General features: G+C 36.8%; 1 protein-coding gene across 7 annotated transcripts in view; it reads left to right on the top strand.

Annotated features, from left to right (window-relative positions):
• Nucleotides 1-24838, top strand: part of Smg7 (SMG7 nonsense mediated mRNA decay factor) — a 78551-nt gene extending 53713 nt beyond the window's left edge. For 4 of the 7 annotated variants that reach the window (XM_076832253.2, XM_076832258.2, XM_076832254.2 and 1 more), the window contains 18 exons: nucleotides 1041-1112; nucleotides 2213-2363; nucleotides 2709-2844; nucleotides 6047-6209; nucleotides 6556-6712; nucleotides 8463-8533; nucleotides 10100-10160; nucleotides 12727-12846; nucleotides 13665-13953; nucleotides 15925-16069; nucleotides 16607-16989; nucleotides 17667-18038; nucleotides 18832-18981; nucleotides 20832-20912; nucleotides 21257-21416; nucleotides 22033-22203; nucleotides 22324-22469; nucleotides 23522-24838. In XM_076832253.2, the coding sequence (XP_076688368.1) occupies nucleotides 1041-1112; nucleotides 2213-2363; nucleotides 2709-2844; nucleotides 6047-6209; nucleotides 6556-6712; nucleotides 8463-8533; nucleotides 10100-10160; nucleotides 12727-12846; nucleotides 13665-13953; nucleotides 15925-16069; nucleotides 16607-16989; nucleotides 17667-18038; nucleotides 18832-18981; nucleotides 20832-20912; nucleotides 21257-21416; nucleotides 22033-22203; nucleotides 22324-22469; nucleotides 23522-23635 (2942 nt within the window). In that variant the 3' untranslated portion in view covers nucleotides 23636-24838. The remainder of the gene's footprint in view (nucleotides 1-1040; nucleotides 1113-2212; nucleotides 2364-2708; nucleotides 2845-6046; nucleotides 6210-6555; nucleotides 6713-8462; nucleotides 8534-10099; nucleotides 10161-12726; nucleotides 12847-13664; nucleotides 13954-15924; nucleotides 16070-16606; nucleotides 16990-17666; nucleotides 18039-18831; nucleotides 18982-20831; nucleotides 20913-21256; nucleotides 21417-22032; nucleotides 22204-22323; nucleotides 22470-23521) is intronic. The other 3 variants (XM_076832259.2, XM_076832255.2, XM_076832260.2) reach the window with 3 other exon arrangements.
• Nucleotides 24839-26051: the final 1213 nt, after the last annotated feature.

The raw sequence follows: 26051 nt of genomic DNA, 5'->3' as shown, positions 1-26051 counted from the left end.
ATCTTGAAAATAATTTTTATATTAAGATTTAAATTTTATTTACACTTTATGCAGGTGTAGAAAAATAATAAGCAGCAAAAATGTAATCAGAACAAAATTTTTCAAAGTGATACCATATTTTCTAAATTGAAAGTCTGTACTCTTGTGGAATAGTTTGTAAGTTATTTCTTCTAGAGCTAAATTCCCTTATTTTCCTTCTTACTAGTGCGTTAAAAGCTCATTTTTAACTTTGCTTCCTTTTAAAAGATAAATGTGTATTTCCATTACATGTATTTTATCTGAGAGTATTTATATCTTGTTATTCCTTTAAGGTGACCTAAAAAGGTTATAAAACAAATTAACTATAGGATTATGTTTTGCTTGTTGTCCTCAAAATAACAAGAAATGGAAAACTTTTTTTTTTTTTCTTAAAGATATTAGGTTTCTTAAATCAGTGACTCCATGAGAGGAGTTACATCAAAATAAGCAGTTGAGTTCTTCAAGGAGATTCAGGGATAGTATGTTTGAGTTGTTTTTGCTTTCAATGTATTCTTTGCACACACATACTTAATATTGCAGTAGATTATAAGGCATTTTTCAAAAATCACTTTATAAGATATTGAAGAACTACATAATTCTCAGATCATATTGTATAGTGGTTTTTTTTTTGTTTTGTTTTGTTTTTAAGTGCCATATAAGTCACCCCTTCTTGTGGGCCGGCTCCAGGTCACCAGCATAGTCCATAGTGGGAGCTGGTGATGCATGACACTGGAGGACCTGAAAATGGGGGCTAGGTAAGCTTTAAAATTGGTTACATGCTGACTGTCCCAAATAGGGAAGGTGAATGGACACTTCACACATAATCCTATAGTTCATTTGTTTTAAAGTTTTTCTGTCTGTAGTGATCTTAAAATTAATTCTAATGTCTTTATTATCTTTAGATAATTTAAAATGCTAAATGCTAACTGCTTGGAAATGCCCTCCTGGCGGTGTGTGTGTCTGTGTGTGTCTGTGTGTGTGTGTGTGTTTGTTTAACTAAATTCTCTTTCTCTTATTCTTAGCTCGATATAGAAACCAGACCAGCCAGGCAGAGTCCTACTATAGGCATGCAGCTCAGCTTGTCCCCTCCAATGGTGAGTGGGTCTGTCAACTGGAGGTTGGCCATGACACTTTGTGGCACTTTGTTCTTTATAGCACTATAACGGATAACTAAAGGCTCATCTTTCAAGTTTTATAAAAGCAATAGATGTTGAGTTTGGATATTGAGTTTTGTAATTGCCCTTTAAAGTGTACATTCCATATAAGTGAGATAAAAAAGTTTCAAATAAGATTACTTTTGTTATTAAAATAACAGAATTAATTAATGTAATCTAATATTGTTTCTATATCTGTAGCTTCCTCAATTGCTTGTGGAATAGTTATTTCTTTAATACTACCATTTCTCCCTTTGGAAATGATCAGTTATCTAAAAGCTAGTACTTTAGTCTTTTGGTGGTCCCAAAATAGTCATTAGCAGTGATTCTGTATTTATTTAATGGATTTGTTTTTATGTGATGCTGAGGATGCTAGTGCTTCACACATACTGGGCAAGTGCTCTACCACTGACCTGTAACTCTAGCCCTAGCAGTGATTCTTGAATTAAAGAAATTGCATCTTATACTTAATGATTTAAATCATTGGTGTTAAGCCATGATGAAATTCCTTTTAATTCTAGAAGAATCTAAAGTAGGGTTGGTAGTCTGGCCATACCATTCATTTCGTATTGTCTTTGGCTGTCTCACTGAGTGATTGTGATAGAGACCCTTTGGCCTGCAGAGCAAAAAAAATACTTACTAGCTAGCCCTTTGTGAACCCTTATTTGAAATGCTTATCATGGGTTGGGGTTGTGGCTTAGCGCAGCGCACTTGCCTCACATACTTGTGGCACTGGGTTTGATTCTCCGTACCACATTCAAATAAGTGAAAATAAAAGTCCATCAACAATTAAAAAAATATTTTAAAAAAAGAAAAATGCTTTTCATGCTCTCCACCCTAAATATATGACTTTTAAACCTATGCATGATAGTACATAAAGTATGCTGTTTCACATTATGTTCATTTGTAATTAGTCATGAGATTTGTCTTATAGAATACTTGCCATTATTAATTTAAGGATTTAAAAACTGAACATTTATATTCTGATAGCAAGACTGTGGTTCTTGGGTTATTTTAGAATCTGAACTTTTCTCCTTTAGGTCAGCCTTACAATCAGTTGGCTATCTTAGCTTCTTCCAAAGGAGACCATCTGACCACAATTTTCTACTACTGCAGAAGCATTGCTGTGAAGTTCCCTTTCCCAGCTGCCTCCACGAATCTACAAAAAGCACTTTCTAAAGCACTGGAAAGGTAGGGTTGAAACCCCTCGCCCCATAAGAGGACTTTGTGTAACCTGGATTAATTCCTCATATTTTGGCGTACAGGAAATAATAGTCAGTGACCTGTGCTTCTCTTCTTTCATTCCTAAACCTATAGATGCTTCATAATAGTTATGTGTACAGTCACTGAGTTTTACCCAGTGTCTGATTTGTTCCCAGCCAAAAACTTATCTGAAGTTGAAAAGTTAATTAAATGTGCAACTCTTGCCTCGTGTTTCAGGTGCTCAAATAACTTGTTCTTGCAAGCCCAACCTCTTTTAGGTGGTTTTATTATATTTTACTCTTAAGATTCACAAAAGTTTTTCTTTCTTTTCAGCCGGGATGAGGTGAAAACCAAATGGGGTGTTTCTGACTTCATTAAGGCTTTTATTAAATTCCATGGTCATGTATACCTGAGTAAGAGCTTGGAGAAGCTGAGCCCTCTTCGAGAGAAATTGGAAGAACAGTTTAAGGTTAGATTTCAAAAATAGAGAAATTTTTTTGTCTAAATCAGAAAGGCTAACATTTGGAGAAAACTGACTCCTGGTTCTATGACAAAACTTAACCAAGGTATTGGTAAAAATTAAATTGGAAGAATATGAAATTCTTGCATATACATTTCGTCATTTAAACTGAAGTGTAATATCAAAAGAAATACAGTAGCAATGTTTTAATTGAGTAGCTGCCATTTGGCAAAAAGTGTTAACTCTTCATTCTTGTTTGGAAAGTATTACTTTAGTTGGTTTTGCATTCTTAGATATGATTCTAATGCCTTTTTTATAGACATTGCCATTCTACAAACCATTCTCATTGTTCTTAATGTGCTTCAATCTGTCAGGTGTTTTGGTAGTTTGAAGGAAAGTAATGAGAACTTCACCAACAAAAATACTTATTTTACTAATTGTATAAGGAAATAAAATTGAATAACCTTTGTTCTATTTATATAAGAAAATGGCCTTTTTTTTACTATATTGAGAAATTATTTGTTTAAATGTAGTGTAATACATAAAATAAGGCTAGTCAAATTTAAGTATTAACTTTTATTTTTAATTAATATATGCAACAAATGTTTGTTATGTATCAGTCACTGTTTTAGGCACTGGGATCAAGAGCACAAAAGACAAATCTCAACATTTTATATTTCTTGATTATTTCTTTCTATCTATAAACTTGGGGAATTGTCTATAACTACCTGACAGTTCCTATAATTTATGTGGATACTTCACACATAATCCTATAGTTCATTTGTTTTAAAGTTTTTCTGTCTTTAGTGATCTTAAAATTAATTTTAATGTGTTTATTATCTTTAGAATTTAAAATGCTAATTGCTGGGAAATGCCCTCCTGGTGGTGGCGGTGGTGGTTGTATGAAAGTCTCCCATTCTAACATGTTTTTGAACATAGACAGTTAAAGACGTGGATTATCAAGATATAGTCATTTGAAGTAGTTTTAAAGATTATAATTTTTTTTGTTGGTACTTGATATGTATAACAGATTCTAATAGAAATTGTTTTAAAATAAAATTTTGGGATACCCTCCTTTCTCTGTTTCTCCTAATGGCCTATTTAATCTTAGCTCATGATATATCATTTGTTGGGTTGGATATGTGAAAGGAACAACGTAACTTGATGATGCTCTGGGCTATTTAGCCTGGAAAAGATCAAAAAATCTAACTAGATTTTTAATAAGTATTCGTATATATGAAGGATTATTTAAAGAGAACATATCTTTGTCTTTCTTGAAGTCAAAACTAAAAATTTTAAGTTGAGCTATAGGTAACTGAGGGAGAGTGTGGATTCTCCTTTTTTGGAGATTTTAGGTATCAGATTGATATCTAAAATTTAGATAAAATTCAAATTAAAGGGCAAGTCATTGGGCTAGATGACATCTTGAGATTGCTTCTAGCTCTGATTCTATGAGAGCTGCATTAATATGATCTTCACTGTGTAGTTTTTCTAGTTTGAACCCAGTCAGTTTTGCATTTAGTAGAACCTCAAACGCTAATATTTTCTCAATATATATATTTCTGTAGGTAAGAATGTAGATGGCCATTTGCTAAAATATACTTTGAAGTATCATCACCAACACATGGGATTAGCAGGTCTATTTGAAACCTTACCCATTATGTTAGCTTTTTATTACTGTGGCAAAACACCTGAGATAATCAACTGAAAAAGAGGAAAGTTTGGAACTTTTAGTCCAATAGTTGGTTGGTTCATTGATTTGGGGCCTGTGGCAAAGCAGTCAGTACACATCGTGGTGGGAGCATGAGAGGAAGCTGCTCACCTTACGGCTCTTGGGAAACAAAGAGGTGAAGAGGCTGGAATCCCAATATCCCCTTAGGGTCACACCCCCAGAGATTTGACTTGCTTCCACTAGGACCCACCTCCTAGATTTTCTTCCACCTACCAATAGCACCACAGGCTGGGGACCAAGCCTTCAGCACATGGGCTTTTGGGGGACATCCAAGTTTCAAACTACAAGATGCAGCTTTAAAATAACAGAATAATCTTGTTAGAATCAAATTTTAGCATAGTGGATTAAATTTCTAAAAGTGTTTCTAAAACATGTAGATAATTAATATCATCCTCATATAAACTTCAGGGTACTGAACTCACAGTGTCATCTGTGTAAACGGTTTGCTTATTTAGAAGATTGGATCTAGAGGTTGAAGGAGAACTTTTCTGTAAAAATTCTGGAGAACAGGGGTAGAATTTTAGGAAATTTTGGGGAAAGAAAGAGAAATGCTTTGTGGCCTTTAGAGAAGGGATGAGCATTGTAGATAAAGACAATGGGATGGCAGATTACAAGGGGGCTGAAAGTTGTGATAGAAAAAATAGAATGGATTGTATTTTTCTACAGTAATAATGTGAAAGACTTTGCTTAGAATTGCAGAGATTACTCTGGATAATTCAGATTCTTAAACTATGTAGAAACAAAAACTCAGAATAGTCAAAGGCAACTATGAATCTGGGTATATTCTTTTATTGCTGCTGATATAGCTGTAAGTAAAGGTTGTTATTTCTAACCATAAGACTAAAGATGCGAATCTCTGCTCTCTCCAAAACCTTTTCCTGGGGAGGGAAGGAAGCTGACTGTAGATAAGGTAGGGTGAAACCAGTGTAGTGCTTCTGGTAGCTATCAACTTTGTTAAGAACTTCTCTTCAAAAAGTATTTTACTGAGGGATAGTCTAAAACTATTGAGATATTAAAGTAGAAGGGTAATTAAGTTGAGGCTGCCAGCTGAGAGTATCCAGTGACAACTTCTTTGTAATGCTGTTGATCAGATCAAATAAATTTCTTTATGTGCTTTCTAATTATTGGTATTTTAATATATTTGTATCTTTTATAAAACAATTTCTAATGAATTAAACTGTGTAAAGTTATGGATAGATCCCTGCCCAAAACTTTTTTCTCAATTCATATTTACAAATGTATAGTTTCTTAGGATAAAAAGATTGTTTGACAAACAACTCAATAGTTTCTGGATTAATTCATTTGAGAATTATTCAGATTGGAAAATGTTAGACCCAATTAAAATACTGGGATGAAAAGTGAAACAATTTACTCATCTGTAATTCTATTACCCATGTGGTCTTAAGTGCAGACTACCAGTCTTTAATTCTTTAATTCTGCTCTTAATAATATACCAGTATTTTTTGTCTTCTTTCACAGAGACTGCTATTCCAAAAAGCTTTCAACTCTCAGCAGTTAGTTCATGTCACTGTCATTAACCTATTTCAACTTCATCACCTTCGTGACTTTAGTAATGAAACGGAGCAGCATAGTTACAGCCAAGATGAACAGCTATGTTGGACACAATTGCTGGCCCTCTTTAGTGAGTATTATATCATTCAACTTTGACAGGCATCATCTTCTTGGAAAAGCAAAATTTTCAGCATTTTCATTAGTGTAGCAAAACAGAATGATGTACAAAAATGTGTTGTTTTTGTTAATATTAAATCAGGAGCCCAGACCCCAAGTTCTTTCCTTTTTACTTGATGATATCCCCTCACCAACTTTACAACATTTTAACATGGGAAAAAAATGCCCTTTTAGGAAGAAACTTGAAAATCCTTGCATATTCAGTAGAATATAGGAGGAGACTCATAATGACATTTTAATTTAGATTGGTATACAGTTTCAAGTATCTTATGCTTTGTGAATACATTTTTTTCTTTAAGTGTCTTTTCTTGGCATCCTGTGCAAGTGTCCTCTGCAGAATGAGTCTCAGGAGGAGTCCTACAATGCCTATCCTCTTCCTGCGGTCAAGGTCTCCATGGACTGGCTAAGACTCAGACCCAGAGTCTTTCAGGAGGCAGTGGTAGATGAAAGACAGTAGTAAGTGTTTTGTAATTTCATCATAGCTTGTATGCTTTGTTTGTTTGATATTCATAGATATGTGAAAACTGCCTTCTGTAACACAACAATTCAAACAACACAACATTCAAACAATGGAAGACTTTGTATTTTCTGCCTACACTCTGGAAATTGAACTAAAAACCTCTTTGTATGCTTCCCATTTATTTGTTTGAATTCTTCATGTGAGGCACAGTCTTAAGAATTTGTGCTTCTCTCTGCCCTTTCCTGTTCCCAGTTACCATCCTGAGGAAAAGATAATTTTCACATTTCAAGATGAACTTGACATACAATCAGTTTGTTTCTTATCAAATACCTTGTGCCTCAGTTTTTTATTCAGGGGATTGTAAAGGGATTCTTAATTTTTTCATTATTTTCTGTATGTTAAAACTATTTGATGTTGCTTTATAATAACACCCAATTTGAATTGTATTTATTTTAAGCACAGAAGATTGAAAGCTATTTTTACTCTTACCATTTTCTCTGTGATCTGTACTCAAAGTAATTCTGACAGAACTGTTGACTTCACAGTGACAAATGAAAACTTTCAATTTACCTTTGAGTATTAGAGGTAAATACCTTCAAGAAGGCTTTGCAGTGAGTAGGAAGTTCCTTCCCTGTGTGTTTTGGTGCTAAATTTAAGGAAAATCTCTGAAATTGCTATCTGTGGCCCATCACATTGACGAAGATCACAACTTAAGAAAAGGCCTCATTCGAGACCCTGTGATCCCTCTACTTCATAATTCTCTTTCCTTTTTTCTCTCACCTAACTATAAGCTAGCTCCATCACTTTTAACATTATTAGTGGAGTTTGGGAACATAGCACCACGTTGTATACATCTCCTTTTAATATTTGCAAAGGTATTTGTTATATAGATTTTTAGGCGCTGTCTCGAATAAAATTTTTTTCTTAACCTAGGCTATATTCACAAAATATTGGGATATTTATTGTAAAACTTTTGAAGTTGTTTATTCAATATCAAATTTAATTTCAATTAAACTATGACAAATCAAAAAACCTAGGCTATACAGTTTTATATATGTAGAATTCAAACTTTTGTTTGGTTTAATAAATTGTATCAGTAATACTGTGAAAGAAGTCTGTTTTATCATTTACATATAGGGTTTTCGTGTTTATGGACAGGGATGGCCGTTTCTGTATATAAGCCTTGTTCCTATACAGTTATCCTATTGGCCCAGAGTTTAGAGATGATATTGAGCAGAGTAGACTTTTTTGTGTGTAGGTACCATAAGGAAGAAGGCATTATTTATCATTTAGAAGAGAGTGATTTGAATGTGATGTGCCCTTACCCCGTCACAGGTTAAAAGATCTACTAGTGCTAATATATGTTTTGTTTTGTTTTTTTTTTAAAAAAAAGCAATATCTTTTTTTTTTCTGGTTAGAATTTTCTCAATAAACATCAATTTTCAGTGATTAAAACTAACATCATTTTTGCTGTTTGTTAAATAAGGAACCTGGAAAACAATCTTCAGTAGTATGTGTCTGTCATGGAAATTTGACTCTTCTGTCAAATTTTATAAATTTAATTTCTTCTGTCAAATCTTTATAGTGATATCTTTGAAAATATATTTTAGGGATTAATACAAACTTGAAATGTTGAAAAGGAAAAATACATTAAGACTAGTTCCTGTAGACATCATTTTCATGGTTTATGAGTATTCTAATTATCTTGTATAAAAATTAAATTTGAAATATTTCTTTAATTTACAGCATTTGGCCCTGGCTAATTTCTCTTCTAAATAGTTTCCATCCGCACGAAGAGGATCTCTCAAGTACTAATGGTAACAATGAATTTTTGCTATAGTTTCTCTATCACTAATGGTGTGTTTAAGGCCAGAGAAAAATAGGTTTTTGGTGAGAAGTCTTTGACTTTAAATTCAGTATTTGAGAAGAGACTTTGAGCTCTATACAGATTAAGTGGGTGAAAGTAGAGATGATGTTCTTCAAGCGTCTTTTTTTTTTTTTTTTTTAGTTATATATAGACAGCATGTCTTCATTTGTTCATGGATGCGGGGGTAGGGGGGTGCATATCAGGGATTGAACTCAGGGGCACTTGACCACTGAGCCATATCCTCAGTCCTATTTTGTATTTTTATTAGAGACAGGGTCTCACTGAGTTGCTTATTAGCGCCTCGCTAAATTGCTGAGGCTGGCTTTGAACTTGTGATCCTCCTGCCCCCTCCTCCCAAGCCACTGTCATTAAAGGCATGTGCCACTGTGCCCAGCCTTATTTGTTCATTTTCATGTGGTACTAAGGATTGAACACATTCCTCACACATGCTAGGCAAGTGCTCTGCCACTGACCTATAGCCCCAGCCCCTCAAGCAGCTTATTCTTGCTCAGCCACATTTGAGTAGGAGTTCAGAGAGTAAAAGAATATCTTTAAATTTTTTCCATCTTTCTTTCCTCTTCATTCATACTATTTCAAGGGGTGGGGGTGTTAAGAATATCACTCTGTCAAATTAATACCTACTCATCAGAAAATTTGGCACATGCAAACACACACACACACACACACACACACACACACACACACTGCCCATAGTTATCCTGTAGTACTTTGTACCATTCACATGATAGTATATTTTCTCCAAGCCTCTTTCTTATAGGTAACAATGTAATGTATGATATCAGATACAGCTGTGTGCCTGCTTTTAAAATTAACATTATATTGTTAAGACTCTTTCACTAAGCATTTTGAAAACAATTTTCACTGACTTCATGGTATTGTATCCTATATATGTGCCATAATCTATTTACTCAGTGTCTATGACTTTTAACATTTTCTCCCTTAATAAGTAGTACTGCATTGAGCAACATATAGCTTGACTCCTTTCTGATTATCTTCCATTAGATCAGTAGTCCTCAATGCTAACTTGCAAGTGAATCCCCTGGATCTTGTTCAAATTCAACATGATTCAGTAGGTTGAGAGGGGGCCCAAGAATCTGTATTTTTTTTAAGTTCTTGGTGATATGAATGTTGCTCATCAATACTTGGAGTTAAAGGAGATAAATGATATAAACATTGGGATTACTAAATCTGAGGCTAAGAATTTTTAGAAATGCTGATAATAAAGTCTGTATACCCATCCTCCTGCGCATTGACTATTAGGTGAATAGTAGAAGAATGCTAGGCTCCAAAGGTAACATACTCTGGGATTTTGATGGGTAGGTTATTTTTATCAAGATTACTATGAAGATTACAGACTTGAGCATTGCAGATACTTTCTTTGCATATTTATTTTATCTTATCCTTAAAATTTAGTGAGCATTGTTTGAATAATATTATTTTAATTAAAATATTAAATAAATAAAATTTTAATAAAATAAAAATTTGCTCCCTTTAGCTACACCACTTCCAGAGGAGTTTGAGTTACAAGGATTCTTGGCTTTGAGACCTTCTTTCAGGTAGGTGGCTGCTGAAGGAGGTTTATTGCATTGCCAGTGGTTGCAGTATTATAATTAAAAAGAATTAGGTTTGCGTGTAGAACCTTTGCTTTGTTCTTATTTCATAACAAAAACTAATAATGACAGTGTGTTGATGTGAAATGGATTCATGTATGTCATGTCTTTAATTCCTGTATAATACCAATACTAAGTGTTTAAGAAAGGAATGGAAAAGAAAATTGCTTCTCCAAGTAATATTTTTTCACAGAATGATATGAACTTTCAAACTTTTCTTGAAATTAGAGGGTAAATGTCAAAAAGGGAAACAGATGTAAACCAAAGGTTATTACTTGTAATCTGGTTTTCCCAGTCATCTTATGTCTCTTGGTCCCATCCCTTTCTACCTCCTCTGGCGCCTTCATTCATCTTTTACTCCTCTCCATATCATTTTCTTTCTTTCTTCTTTTTTTTTTAAACCAAACACTTCCCTTCAGCCTAGTATCACTTATGTATGCTCCATTCTTTTACATAAAATAAAGCTGGACTCAATGGCACATGCTCTATAATCCCAGACACACAGGATGCTGGGTCAGGAGGATCACAAATTTGAGGCCAGCTTCAGCAACTTTGCAAGACCTTGTCTCAAAATTTAAAAAAATTAAAAAAAGAGCTGGGGATGTAGCATCTTATCTTTTCTCTTCATTAAACTTTTTAAAGTTAGTATGAGCTAACCATGTTGACCCATCTTCAATTTTTATTCATTTCTCAGCCTTCAGCAACTTAGAACTGTCAGTTCCCTCATAGATACCAAATTCCTGGGGCTGTTGCATAATTTTCATCTTTTTTTAATCTCCAGCATTGAATATATTGATCCCCTTCCTTGACAAAACCTTGGGGGCTCTGTGACATTACTCTTCTTCTCCCGCCCTTAGTCTTTTTCACTTTTTCTTTTGCACCACACATGTTAAATGTTGTTCTCCAGGATTCTCTCCTTGTTCTTTCCTTCCCACTTTCTCCATTCTCCCTGGTGATCAGATCCATCCCTGTCTTGAGTTTTTATCTTGTTTTGTAATTCCCAAAGTTTTACTTCTGAGTTCTCTTGGAATTTGGATTCCTATTTTTAAAAATCTAATGACCCTTATACATTTTAAGCTATATTATGCCCAAAATTAAATTTATATTTTCCTATCTGGTCATTAAAATTAATCTTCTTTCTATATTTTTTTAACTGTGCTTGTGTAGACCAAGCTAGAAATTGTCCACCAGGCTAGAAATCAGAAAAGCTCTTGTTTTTGTTAGTATTTCTCACCAAGTTTAGTATTCTGTGGCCAAAATGCCTGTCAGTTTCATCACCTTTTATTTCCCCATAATTCAGGTTTTTATCACCATTTACTTGGAGCATAAGAAGCCTCCTACAGTTCTCTTCCTATAGCCCCTACTGCTTCCAGAATTATTTTTTTTCCAAGTGTAGAACTGATGCTGTTCCGGGACTAATCTAAAAATTTAGATTCACCCATCCCCAGTCACTGCAGTATTTCTTTCAGGTCGGTGTCCCAAGTTTTAACATTATTTAGCTTAGTTTTTCAGATTTATTTTCACCTGCTTTCTTCCCTTACCCCTGGTACTTATACACACCATGCACTCACTGTGTTTTATTCTAGGTTAGCTCTGTATTCTTATTTCTCCGTACACCTTATTCATGCTGTGCCTAGAACATTCCCTCCTCTTCTCCGGCCCTTCCCCTACTAGCCTGGTAAGCAGTTATCCATCTGCTAACATCCAGCTCAGTGTCATTTACTCTGAAACCCTTCCAGAATTGCTGAGAAGGATCTCATCCTTATTTTACTTTGTTCCCTTATTCTTTGCATAGTTTTTACTTTAAGATTGAATCATAATTTATTTATCAGATTGAATCATAATTATAGCTGATGTCCTCAAACTCCTCCCTTCTGCCTAACCTTTTTTTTTTTTGAAAGGTTAGAAGTGAACTGAAAAAACGTTACTTTCTCTGGTTGACAAACCCTTCTCTTATCTGTATACTTCATGATATTTATGCTTTTTTCTGATTTAGAATGGGCCATCTTAAAACATGGATAGATTAATGCTGTTGATTATAATAGGCACCTCAGAGACTCTTAGCATTGCCTTGGTTATTTTAATCAAATTGTTTAGAAGGCAAGGTAAGTGTTGATAAAACTTTATTCTGGGCTGGGTTTTAGCTCTGTGGTAGAGCACTTGCCTAGCACATAGGAGGCCCTGGGTTCCATCCCCAGCACAGCAAATAAACAAAAAATACTTTATTATTACAGTGACAAAAGAATCCTAATAAAAAGTGATTTATTTGAGCTTCTTAACTAGAAAATGAAATAGAAGCAGCAAAAGTATTCCATTAATGTAATGAGCTCTTATTTTTGTTTTCTGCTTTATTGTATTTAAAGTCTTTGCAAGTGTAATTCATACAAATGCCATCAAGTAGCTAACTTGTCTGGAAAACATCTTATATACTTTGCATTTAATTAGGTGAATTTGTTTGCCTGGAAACTATTTCTAGAGTTTCATTTTCTATAATTTGTTGTGTGAATTTTAGGAACTTGGATTTTTCCAAAGGCCACCAGGGTATTACAGGAGACAAAGAAGGTCAGCAACGGCGAATACGACAGCAACGCTTGATAGCTATAGGCAAATGGATTGCCGATAATCAGCCAAGGTATGTCCATTGGCCTTCTAGCCCACTCCTTTGAATCAAATTGTACATACCTGCTCTCTCACATGTATTTCAGGCTTTGACATAAATACTGTCAATTATGAACTAAGTAAAAATTTAAAAAAAAGTAGAACATCTAATTATGACAAGTGATCATAAGTATACATTTTATTTAAAAATTTGTTCCCCCAGTACACTGGAACTGGACATGTCTCTGTTGTTTGTCATGAGCTTTTGCTCAAGCTTGTAAACATCTGTATAGATCTGAGTTTCAGTTCTCACAGTGATTTCTTTGGGCGAGGGCATGCTGGTTGGTTTCCGTCAGGACTAGCTGGGATGATGCTAGTACTAGTTAAATACAAAGCAGATCTGATGGTTGGTATAATGGAAAAAACAAGTTTTCGAATCAGATAGGTTTGAATTCAGTTTCTGGTTCTGCCACTTTCTAGGTGGCTTTCATGTGAACTCTTCATCTCTGAGTGTCAGTTTCCACATCCGCAAAATAGGGCTTATATATAGCCACTTTACAGTTTATGCTAAGAGGCTTAGACTAGTGTCGTGTACTTAAAACATGGTCAGTAGTTATAACTAATTATTAGCAAATATTGAAAGGATAGTGGAATGTATTGCGATGTTAAGTGTGCTAATAAAAAAAAACTGAGTTTCTATGTATTTTCTATGTGACCTGGATTCACAGTTACATCCTGTTGTTTCTTTGATATTCAGGGCCAGGAATATATTGACTATTGAATCATACACAGCTGAGTTACTGTTTTTTAGTTTGTTGTTTTTCATATATGGATTTATTTTTACTTTTTTAGGCTGATTCAGTGTGAAAATGAGGTAGGGAAATTGTTATTTATCACAGAAATTCCAGAATTAATACTGGAAGACCCCAGTGAAGCCAAAGAGAACCTCATTCTACAAGAAACACCTGTGATAGAGTTGCTGGCTGCTGATGGGAGCCCAGGACTGAAATCAGTACTGTCTACAGGCCGAAATCTAAGCAACAGCTGTGACACAGGAGAGAAACCAATGGTCACCTTCAAAGAGAACATTAAGCCACGAGAAGTGAACAGAGACCAAGGAAGAAGTTTTCCTCCCAAAGAGGTGAGAAGGGACTATAGCAAAGGAATAACTGTAACTAAGAATAATGGAAAGAAGGACAACACCAAGAGGAAAACTGAAACCAAGAAATGCACCTTAGAAAAGTTACAGGAAACAGGAAAGCAGAATGTGGCAGTGCAGGTAAGCTGTATTTGAACTACAGAGCAGGTAGAGGAAGGCAGGCTCACACAAAAGGCAAGATTTCTCATTTTGTTCCTAAAGTCTTCAACATTGGCTGTTGTGAAGTTTACATGAATTCTTTGAATTCATCGTAAGGTATGTAAAGAGCTATGGTAGGGCTGAGGGTGTAGCTCAGCATTTAGCATATGCAAGACCCTGGGTTCAGTAAGTCCCCAATACCCACCGCCCCCCCCCGCCCCCCCGCCAAAAAAAAAAGGCAAACTGTGGTGACTTTATTGATTCTTGGGCATTATAATATGAGTGAAAAAAAAATCTGATAAAAAATTCTTATCAATTCTGTCTTAGTGATTTGAGTTGACTGGTTGTAGAGCCATCATTTCCATACAGGATTATATTTTTATTTATAAGGTTATAATTATCATTTGTTAATGTTAAAGCAAAGATTTGAGGTCTTTTGTAGATCCAAGATCTATTAAGGTTTGACTGATCTTTTGTTTTCTGCTAAGATTCACTATCCAAATTACAAAGCAACAGCTGAGACACAGGAGAGAAACCAATAGTCACCTTTGAATAAATGTCAAGAAAAAGCTTCATCTTTGAACTTATACCTGTCCCAGCCAGTGGCACTGTCCTTTAGTAATATTCCTAAAACATGAGTCCTTTGGTTAATACCTGACTCACAGGAATTTGTAAAACAAGATCCCAAAATATCTTGTTGCGGGGGGGGGGGGGGGGGACTCTCTGCTAAGTTATTTCTGAGGGTTTTTTTTAACTTTATATCTTTCTAAAGAAATACAGGTAATTTCGTATTAACAGAGGATATTTACTCTTTGCTGATTTTATCAATACCATTAATTTTGAATAAATACTTAAGTAGCCATGTGATTTGTTAACACATTTCAGCAAATGTATGTGTTTGCAGGAGGAACGTTACATTATTGAAGGCTGCTTACAAATAAACAGTATCTTCAATTTATTTCCCTAATAGAACTTTTTTGAGAAAGGGAGAAATAAAAGAAAACAATAGTTTCATTTTCATTTTCAGATTAATTGTAGGAAGAGAAACAGAGAAAAACATGGTGGAAATTGAGAAAAGACATGGAAAGAGAGGTCCTGGGAAAAGAAAAAAAAAACATAGAAAGCCAAAGGACTCATGTTTTAGGAATATCAAGACTAGCATTTTCTGCCTGTCCTTCTCCATTCTCATGGCCTTCCAGTAAGGTCCAAATTGATAAATCTCCTTTCTCCATTTTAAATCCACCCATAAAAAAGCCTCATCGAAATTTTTCGTAAATGATAATATTCTCCCCGCACCCCCAACCTTGAGTAGTATATAGATACTTTCTGGCTCTGCTGAAAATATCCTTTTTTTATTCCAAAGAGGGATAAGATTGCAGGGTTGAGGGTAGATACCTGACTCTACACTTAAGCCTGTCCAGATGAAATTAAACTGGGGGCCAAAAAAATCACCAAGAGCTGATGGTCTTAATTCATAATTCAGCATAGAGAGCCCGAGGCCCCACAGTAGGCAGCTTAAGATCACAGATAAATTTGATAACCTGTTAGCATCAGGTATATCACTTGTGAAACAAATGGGCATTGAAGTCCTTTCCATATTTAGAGGTTCTGTGATTGTATAAAGCAAAATTACTACATTATTTAAACTAAATCCTTATCTATTTTATTGGCAATTAAATAATTTTTAATTTTTTTTTTCATTTTTAACTTAGGTGAATTTAAATATCTTCAACATACTTTCTTAGGAATAGGTACTTTTTCTGACACATTAGAATTCCATGTTTTTATTGATAGTTTTGCTTCTGTTGCTCATAGGTGAAATCCCAGGCAGAACTAAGAAAGACTCCAGTGTCTGAAGCCAGGAAAACACCTGTAACTCAAACCCCAAGTCAAGCAAGTAACTCCCAGTTCATCCCCATTCATCACCCTGGAGCCTTCCCTCCTCTTCCTAGCCGGCCAGGTAAATGCATTTTATAATTTGTTGTACTTAATTCCATATGTGTCTGGGGATTTCTGTTCACTCATTGAGTAGTTTATTCTCTTAGAGTAATAATGTTATCAAGTAGAAAGAAGTTCAGTTTCCCCTAATAGTTATAAAATTATTTTTGTAGTTCATATACAAGTGCATGTTTGTTATCATGAAGGAATTCCTATTACTAAACTTGAGAAGCCATCTTTAGAGCACTCAAATGGGCTGGGGGTGTGGCTCAGGGATAGGTTGCTGCTTAGCATATGTGAGAACCTCAGTTCAACTACCAGCACTGCAAAAAAAAAAAAAAAATCTAAAACTTAGAATGTGCTTATTACTTCAGTGGACAGAAGAAAATTAGAAAATAGTGTGCATTTAATTCTTAATTCTTAAAGATTGACAACATGGTTGATGTGTTGCTTTTATAATGTATTAGAAATCCCCCACCACCACCAAAAAAAAAAAAAAGACTTTCCCCTTTTTGGCTAACTTTCTTTAGAACTAAAGCTGTGTTCTTCTGTTTTGAAGGGTTCCCGCCCCCAACATATGTTATTCCCCCTCCTGTGGCATTTTCTATGGGCTCAGGTTACACCTTCCCAGCTGGTGTTTCTGTCCCAGGAACCTTTCTTCAGCCTGCAGCTCACTCTCCAGCAGGAAACCAGGTGCAAGCTGGGAAACAGTCCCACATTCCTTACAGCCAGCAACGGCCCTCTGGACCAGGGCCAATGAACCAGGGACCTCAACAGTCACAGCCACCCTCCCAGCAACCCCTTCCATCTTTACCAGCTCAGCCAACAGCACAGTCCACAAGCCAGTTGCAGGTTCAAGCTCTTGCTCAGCAACAGCAATCCCCTACAAAAGCCGTGCCAGCTTTGGGGAAAAGCCCTCCTCACCACTCTGGATTCCAACAGGTACATTATAGTCACGTGTGCTGACCACCCTGAATAAGGGGAAATGCCAAAATGATTTGTTTGACTAATTAAAAAATGTTAAACTTTAAAAATACTTCTTGTTTAGACTTATAATTTATTTTTGTGGGAATACAAAAGTATTCTCTGTCAGAAAAATAAATATTTTCCTTCTCTATTGATAAAGGATAATCTTCACTGTCATTCTTTGCTAGTGCTAATTATGAGCTTTGTAGGAAAGATTTTATTTAAATAATTATCTCTTATTTGAATATAAACTGCAAAATGAAAAGAAAATCATAGTCTTAATGAAGTGCTATGATGAACATGATACCAATCTTACATGTTATCCCCATAGCACTTGAAGCAGAAAGTCTCTCATATATATTCATTCATTAAACCTCTTAAATAATTGAATTGAAAAAGTAAAATATTACTTCAGTGCCCATACTTGGTTTCCTAAAATCTATATTGAAAAAAACAATGAAGAGTAAAGGAAACTACTGCATTGCTGAGTTTTGGTTTTGGATTTTTATATCCCCCCTACCTGCCCACCCACACACAGAGAATTTGGTTTGGTTATAGTTTTGGTTTCTGGTTCATTCTGTGATTCTTTAGCATTAATTTTCAGTAATGTTGCATATTATCTTCACCTTGGTCATAGGTATCTGTCTTTTTAGTATCAACAGGCAGATGCCTCCAAACAGCTGTGGAATCCTCCTCAGGTTCAAGGCCCATTAGGGAAAATCATGCCTGTGAAACAGCCCTACTACCTTCAGTCCCAAGACCCCATAAAACTGTTTGAGCCGTCATTGCAACCTCCTGTAATGCAGCAGCAGCCTCTAGAGAAAAAAATGAAGCCTTTTCCCATGGAGCCATATAACCATAATCCCTCAGAAGTCAAGGTCCCAGAATTCTACTGGGATTCTTCTTACAGCATGGCTGATAATAGAGCTGTAATGGCACAGCAAGCAAATATGGACCGCAGGGGAAAACGGTCACCAGGAGTCTTCCGTCCAGAGCAGGATCCTGTGCCCAGGATGCCATTTGAGGTGTGTGTCCTTTCCGATCACCAGGTTCTTGTAAAGCTGGGTCTAAGATTGCTTATCTTTTTAATTTCTATAGTAGATACTGTATTTATTTATATTTTTCAAGTTGACACATAAAAATACATATAGGAAATAGATATTATAAAAGATCACTCTGGTCTATTGGTACTACAGCACTTGGTCTCTTCAAAATTAAATAGTATGGTTCAATTAGGGGAACTGAAGAATTATAACTGATTTTTAACTATGATGTTCAGGTGAGAAATGTACAGGAATCTCTAATGCAGCATGTTTGAGAATTCTGAGACAAAGAGCTCCTCTTAGTTGGGCTGAGTCACTGAGTTTAAAAATGGTTTTATTGAGCATTTAAACAAATTGCTTTCTGAGAGGAAAAAAGTCAGTCAGTTATCGAGGACAGTGGAATTCCCTTTTCTTGCCCTTTTAGTCATGAGAAGCAGGTGTGCTTATAAACTTTTTTAAAAGACCTGTTTTTCTATTTGTTAGCACAAAATATGCTAATCATTTGCTCCATTGCCTTGTTTTACTAACTACATTAATCTTTTATGTTCTGCTCTATCTGTATCTTTGCTTCTTTCTGTTGTCTAGTCTTTCTCAACCATGTCCTGTGTCACTTTGCTTTTATATTTCACAGCCTTTTCTCTTTGCATTAACTATTTCCCTACTGATTACTTCTCCACCCCCTTAGTTGGCTTATCCACCGTAATCACGCTACTACTACTCCATTATGCTTTTGTCATACCTAATTGCATCTCACTGTGCTCCTTTCTGTCACTAGGACCCCAAGAGCTCCCCTTTGCTTCCTCCGGACCTGTTAAAGAGTCTGGCTGCCTTGGAGGAAGAGGAAGAGCTGATTTTTTCTAACCCTCCTGATCTTTACCCAGCTCTGCTGGGGCCTCTCGCCTCTCTTCCTGGACGAAGCCTCTTTGTATGTATTTGACATAATCCTGCTTCTTGCTCTAACCCCAGCTGCTTTTCTGAGATTTTGTATTACTCGTTTTAGGTGATTTCTTCTTTCCGGGGCTTGGCTTCTTTATAGTATGAAGTATAAAATATATTGCCTCGTTGCCTGGAACTAACCTTAAAATGGTAATCCAATATGGCAAAAAAAAAATTCTGACTCTGGTTCCTCCAATCGTAGAATCATACAGAGCTTAGATACATGTGCTATCCACAAAGCATCCTGCAGGGCTGGTCATGCTCAGGCCATGGTATTAGCAAACCTACTCGCTTTCCAGGTGGCACTTCCATCTGGACCCAAAAACTTAAGTGTCATTTAATCTTGCCTAGGGGAAGTGAGATTTTTGATCTTAAATGTATTCAAAATATGAAAGGAAATATGTTCTAGATTTTTCCTACTGAAATTATTGAACAGTATTTAGTTCTTTCCTGTTTAGCTGGCTGAACCCAGAAAGAGCCCTGATATTAAGAGTTGGATGCATAAACTGAGTAAAATTGAAGAGGATTCTATTTGTAAACATTGTTGGAGTACCATATTGACATGGAGTACGTTATATTTTACTGAGGGCAGGGAGTATAAAAGTTGGGAAGACGATGTATGCTATGAGGCTTTACCCCGCTGTTTACTAGATTTCAGGGGAAAAAAAAAAAGTTTCCTTTCTGGGTGTTTCTTTCCCATAAACACAGGGCAAGAAAAACATTCTAAACATTAGATTAAGAAGCATTAATTGTAGTATCAAGAGAAATAAAAACAGCTGTCATGACATTAGCTGCCATCCCTAGTACCTGAAATTTCTCTTAGGAATTTGCCTGGGTGAATGAGAATGAAAGCCTCTTCCCAAGTTAGCAACTAAGACCCCTGGTGTTAGTGCTACACCCGGGAGCAGGGACGTGCTGAAAGCCCAGCTGCTGTACTGTTGTCTAGGTGTTTGTGCTTGTCTTGTTCCTTTTCTGCTGGAGTGGCTTGAGAGACTGGGAATACTGGCTGGCTGTCCACCTGTTTCTATATCATATCCCTGGGTTCCTGTTGCTCTTGCTCTTACATTGGAGGTGGAGCAAGTGGTGGGGGTTTCAGTATATTTTTATTTTTCTTATGTGTGTTTTAAAAAACCAACCATTAAAAACAGATTTTTTTAAAGCCCTCAACAGTAACCCTTCTTAAACTCATTGTTAACAATGTAATATATATGAAAATGCCTGGCATGTAGTAGGTATTCAGTAAATGATTTGTTGACCCACTGTTTAGTGACAGTGAGCATTATAGATTCAGCTTTCTTTTCCCCATATTTTTCTTATAGCCAATAAATGTAATTTAGACTTTTAGTATCTTCATACATCACAAATAAAGCTGCTTAGGAAACATGTAAACAAAACCAGTTGTCAGACAACTTTGAAAGGCTTTTTTGTATATCATCCATGTCAGTATTTAACCAGTTAGGGAGTAAGCAGTGGTAGAACAGTTCTTGTTTTAACTGCAATTATTGATAAAGGAATTCCTGAGATTAATACCTTAAAAATACTCAGAACTCCTGCTGTTTTCCTGGCTCTGTGGTCCCTGCCAGAATCTCTGAGCTAGCCTAGATAACACTAATAAGGAAGAGTTCTGACTAACTCACCTGTTTCAATTGAAGCTTAGCTAGCTTCATGGTATTTCAGCTTTGAATTCACATCTTCTAGGCATTCATTATATTGTATACGTTGAATGAGTACAAGTATACTTAAACGGTGGTCTTTTACTTGGATTCTGTAGTGTCTTAAGATTAATATTAAGAAAATGGAAGGCATAACTTAACTACTTTTCTTTCTGGGACTGTGAAGAAATCCTTATTGGAGAAACCCTCAGAGCTCATGTCACATTCATCCTCTTTCCTGTCCCTCACCGGATTCTCTCTCAATCAGGTAGGTAAAAAGTTAAGAATCTTGCTTTGTACTTTTATTCTATGCTGATGCTTTTTCCTATTCTTTTTCAATACAACTGTTTTTCTCTTTCCCTTCTTTTCCATATATTGATATCTTTCGGAAATTTGAGTTTATCCCCTAGTGTCTGATTGGGTCAAATTAGTGACCTGTATAATATGAGTAGTTTATGTAGAGCAAAATAAAGGGTGAGAGAAAGCAAAAGGGGAAATGAAAATAAAAGCTTTAGGTGTATTAAGAATTTATGAATATGACATTTCTTTTTCTTTTTTTTAAAAATCTCTTTGTTTTGGAGAAGTTTGTAATTTGAGTGTCATATCTTTCAGGAAAGATACCCAAATAACAGTATGTTCAATGAGGTATATGGGAAAAACCTGACAACCAGTTCTAAAGCAGAACTTAATCCCTCGATGGCCCCCCAGGAAACATCACTGTACTCCCTTTTTGAGGGAACTCCATGGTCTCCATCACTTCCTGCCAGTTCAGGTATTAACTAATCTTAAATTATAGATGTTGCCATTCTCATACATTCAGATTGACTAAGATTTGTAATTACAAATATATTGGTTTTGTAAAAAAGTAATTTCTGAAAGAAAATAGGGAAAAGAACTGATAAGCCAGTTTGTGTAGTAATGCTACTGAAAAAAGCTTTTTATATCCTAGATAACCAGCATATAAGAGACAGAAATATGGGCTATATCATATGGCTTCAGTTTTTTAACAGTTTTGTTTATAGATATTCATTCTTTGCAAGGAAAGTTATACTTTTCAAAGTAAAGATTTTTTTTATCTCAATTTTATTGCCTGACTTTATAATATTCTTAAAAGACCAAGAAATTTTATTTCTGATGGAGAACCAAGTAAGTACTTATCTGAAACAAGCCAGAATAATGTTCAATTGACAAAATTGTGTACTATTTAGATAGGCATACTAAGGTAAATTAGTACATTACACAGGCTCCCTTATGGGGCCCTGGGTTTACCTCTCTGCCCTGGGGTTATTTTTAATAAAATTTGGATGATTGGATCTGCAGGAAATAATTGGTTCTTGGTATGTTTGTGAAACATCTATTAAATAACCTGTATTGCTATCATTTATTAGATCACTCAACACCAGCTAGCCAGTCTCCTCATTCCTCTAACCCAAGCAGTCTGCCCAGCTCTCCTCCAACACACAACCATAATTCTGTTCCATTTTCCAATTTTGGACCCATTGGGACTCCAGACAACAGGGATAGGAGGACTGCAGATCGGTGGAAAACTGATAAGCCAGGTGAGATCCAGGCTTTATTATATAGAAAAAATGAGATAACTTGCTCTGACCTTACCTGAGGTTTGGAATTTGGCAATGATAGAACATCATCTTGAATTCTTATCTCTTTCTGTCTCTTAGCCATGGGTGGGTTTGGTGTTGATTATCTCTCAGCAACATCATCCTCTGAGAACAGTTGGCATCAGGCCAGTACTCCAAGTGGCACCTGGACAGGCCATGGCCCCTCCATGGAGGATTCCTCTGCTGTCCTCATGGAAAGCCTAAAGGTGAGTAGACTTCCAAAACAAGAGCCACGAAACTGGCAGCCATGATAATTTCTACTTTTGTTCACATAAGTAAGTAGGCTTGCTCTGTGTCCTTAAAGCTGCCTAAAGCAGAGTCCATGTGTAGTGCAGTCCTGGGAACATGTGAAGCCTAGCAATTTGGAGGGGATTTTTTTTTTTATTTATGAATTCACTAGTGATTAAATATCATCACAGGATCCAAAATGTAAAGCTTTTAGTTTTATTCTAAGGTTAAGAAAATTCTGATTCACCTTCAGTGTTTGGTTTAAACCTTTTCTGACCAAGGGAAAGAAAAGTATATTGTATTAGAAATGTTTTTGTTTACCTAAAATAGACTACTACAAATATACCCTGTGGTACCACATGGAGCTGAGTAAAGAGATTTTACCTAAAACATAATTTCACCTTTTCCAATTTAAAATTGATCTGGGCTGTTTTTCAGTCTATCAGGTCCAGTTCCATGATGCATCCTGGACCTTCCACTCTGGAGCAGTTGTTAAAGTCTAGGAACTAACTAGTCTTTTTTTTTTTTTTTTTTTTGTACTGGGGATTGAACTCTGGAGCACTAAACCACTGAGCCACATCTCCAGCCCTTTTTTCTTTTTTTGTATTTTATTGAAAGACGGGGTCTCACTGAGTTGCTGAGTGCCTCACCTTGCTGTTGCTGAGACTGGCTGTGAACTCATGATCTAAGCCTTCTGAGCCATTAGGATTACAGGTGTGCACCACTGCACCCCGAAGAACTAACTAGCCTTGAGAGTATTATAATGACTTTGTGATAGCAGTTGTTTCAGGGGGCAAAGTAGGGTTCTTGGGACATATGTGTCTTTTTTTTTTTCTTTTTCTTTTTAGATATACATGACAGTAGAGTATATTTTGACGTATTATACATACATGGAGTATAAGTTAAATCTAAGTAGGATCCCATTCTTTTGGTAGTACATCATGTTATGGTTGGCTGGGATTAATATACAAATCCCAGTCAGACAACCAGGCATTTGACCTCTGTTGACAAGATCTGGGCTATTTTTCAGTCTATCTGGTCCAGTTCCATGATGCATCCTGGACCTTCCGCTCTGGAGCAGTTGTTAATGCAGCAGAAGCAGAAACAGCAGCGGGGACAAGGCACCATGAACCCTCCACACTGAGGCCAAAGTGGCAACCCTGGGAATGAAGGCTCCATAAACCATGGCATGTTGGGTTTGCAGGACTGGCCCACACAGTCCCCTGCAGGTGGCAGCCCTCTTGTCTGTTTCTTGCTATCAAGAGGGTGTAAGTGTTCCACCAGCCCGCTGAGTGTGCACGAAATGTTCGCAGTGCAACAAAAAGAAAATTCCATCAGGAACTCTCCGTCCCCCCAGGTCCTTCCGGAGGGAGAGAGGAACTGCTGTTTGTCTCACTCAGTTACTTGATATCACCGCCTCTCACCTTCTCCATCGTGCATGTCCCCAGCCACATGGGAAGTGAAAGCTGAGAAGGGAAGGCAGATGGGAGAAGCCAATGGGAACTTCTCAGTCCTTTTTTCCTCTTTGGGGAATAAAATAGGAATCCATTAATGATTGCTTTGCTGACTGAGAATGTAGTTGAAATTATTCCTAAACATCTTTTATTATTGTTATTACTCTCAGTAGTAAATTATCACACTGAATTCTTCCATACACAGGTGTGCTTCTAGTCAGTGTGTAGCAAGGACAGCCCTATTCACTGCTCCTGTGAGAGGTTGGTGGTGACAAGATGGGGAACCGACCTCTTTAGCCAGTGGAAGTGTTCCGTAAGGGAGAGTACAGGGCCTCGTAGAAGGTCCTGGGTAGGACCTTCTTCTGGCCTGGAGATTCCAGCAGGAAATGCCCTTCACTCTGTAGGTGCTCGAGCCCCCAGATACGGTATGGGTAGTGGTGCTGGGCTGGACTAGCAGGTGACTGCTGTAGGATTTCAAATTACGTTTTTGATTCCTGAACCTTCTGCGGTAGCCTAGCAAGCAGTCCCACAGAAGGCAGGCTGATCCATTCTGGCCTGACACATTTTAATGGGTAGAAGCTTTCAGTGTGGTTATTTTTTGTTTGGTTGGTTTTTGTGCCCCCATCCTACTTACCAGCCTCCTGGCCTGTCTCCATCCCTTTTTAATCCTATGCTGTTTGCTAGTAATCGTTTTTTATTCTTAATGTGTATAACATCTTGCCAAGAAGCAACAGCATGGGGTCCAGCAGTTGGAACCCAAAAGACAGTCTGAAGAAGAAGGAAGTGATGGTGTCTGCACAGCCGCAGAGGGGCCAGGCCCCTGCCCAGCTGCAGCCTCCCAGCCTCCACTTTGAGAGTGAGATTCAAGGCAACATGGACACATGCACGTCGTGAACAGAAGAAAACACAACGAAGGCCGTTTTGGAAAAGGCAAAAGAATGGAAAATAAACTTTTTATTTGATATTTATTAGGAGGAAAGAGGACTGAAGATGTTCTTGTGTAGAAACGGAAGGACAGTGTTTCTGTTAGTCGTTTCCTGGAAAAGTAATATTTTAAGGAGAAATTATGGAAACAATCTAAATGTCCAATTGCTGTGCTAGTGGTAGGGATTATTTCCTGGGAGGTCTCTCCTGTGTTTGAGTGTGTGTGTGTGAGTGTGTGCGCGCGCGTGCGTGCATGCGTGTGTGTGTGTGTGTGTGTGTGTGTGTGTGTGTGTGTGTGTGTGCATACAAGTGCTCACACATGCCCATCTGCTCTCCCAGAGGGACGGAGTTGTGTGTATGAGCGTGTGAGTTAGTGTGGAACTTAGCTGGAAAACAGCTTCAGAGCAAAGCACATCCAGGAGCCCCGGTTGTCACTGGAGTCTGGGGCAACCCCAGCAATTGAAAGGGGTGAGATAATGCTCATTGCTCTTAAGAAAGAGTGGTTGGAGTCCCGGTTGTGCTTACATTATTGCTCTTTTAGTTTGACATGGTGTTGGGATTTTTGTTTTCTGGGTTTTTTTTTTTTTTTTTTTTTTTGAAAAGGTCTGAAAGGGTGAAGGCCCCCACCCAATGGCAATATGAAACCCTTTGTGCTTCTCTCCAGCCCCTTCACTGTGTCCACCTTTTTCCTTTTCCTTCTTTCCTAAGCCTCTTTCCCTACTGCCTTACCCAGTTTGTGTGTTTGAGCTCTCTGCATTCAGGCAGCTGCAACATTCCAGTGTTTGAACTGTCACTGATTCTTGCACCCTAGACAAGCAAACCAGGCTTATCATCTCCCTCCCAGTAGTACCCAGTTCCCATCTACAGCCCCATTCTGCATGAGAATTTGATGTTTGGAATGTTTTCTGACTCTTGGGGCAGGGCTCCTCGCCTTGTCATCCTCTCAGTGGAGTAATGAGGAGGGGGAGGAGAATCTTTATCAGAAATTGGTTTTGTGTAGTAAACTTACTTTTATGGGTTGATTGTTTGGTTTGTTTTGGGTTTTGTTTTGTTTTTTGTATGTCTGTGCGAGACCTGCAGCTGCTGAAATCAGCTTTGCCTTTAATTAAACCATGTTCTCTCCAACCACATCTGTGTACGGATTGTTTCTTTTCTATCCTAACAGATTCGGTGTTAAAGGAA

This window comes from Callospermophilus lateralis, chromosome 13 (assembly GCF_048772815.1).
Source record: "Callospermophilus lateralis isolate mCalLat2 chromosome 13, mCalLat2.hap1, whole genome shotgun sequence".
Taxonomy (NCBI): Eukaryota; Metazoa; Chordata; class Mammalia; order Rodentia; family Sciuridae; genus Callospermophilus; species Callospermophilus lateralis.
This window is presented reverse-complemented; position numbering and strand designations above follow the sequence as displayed.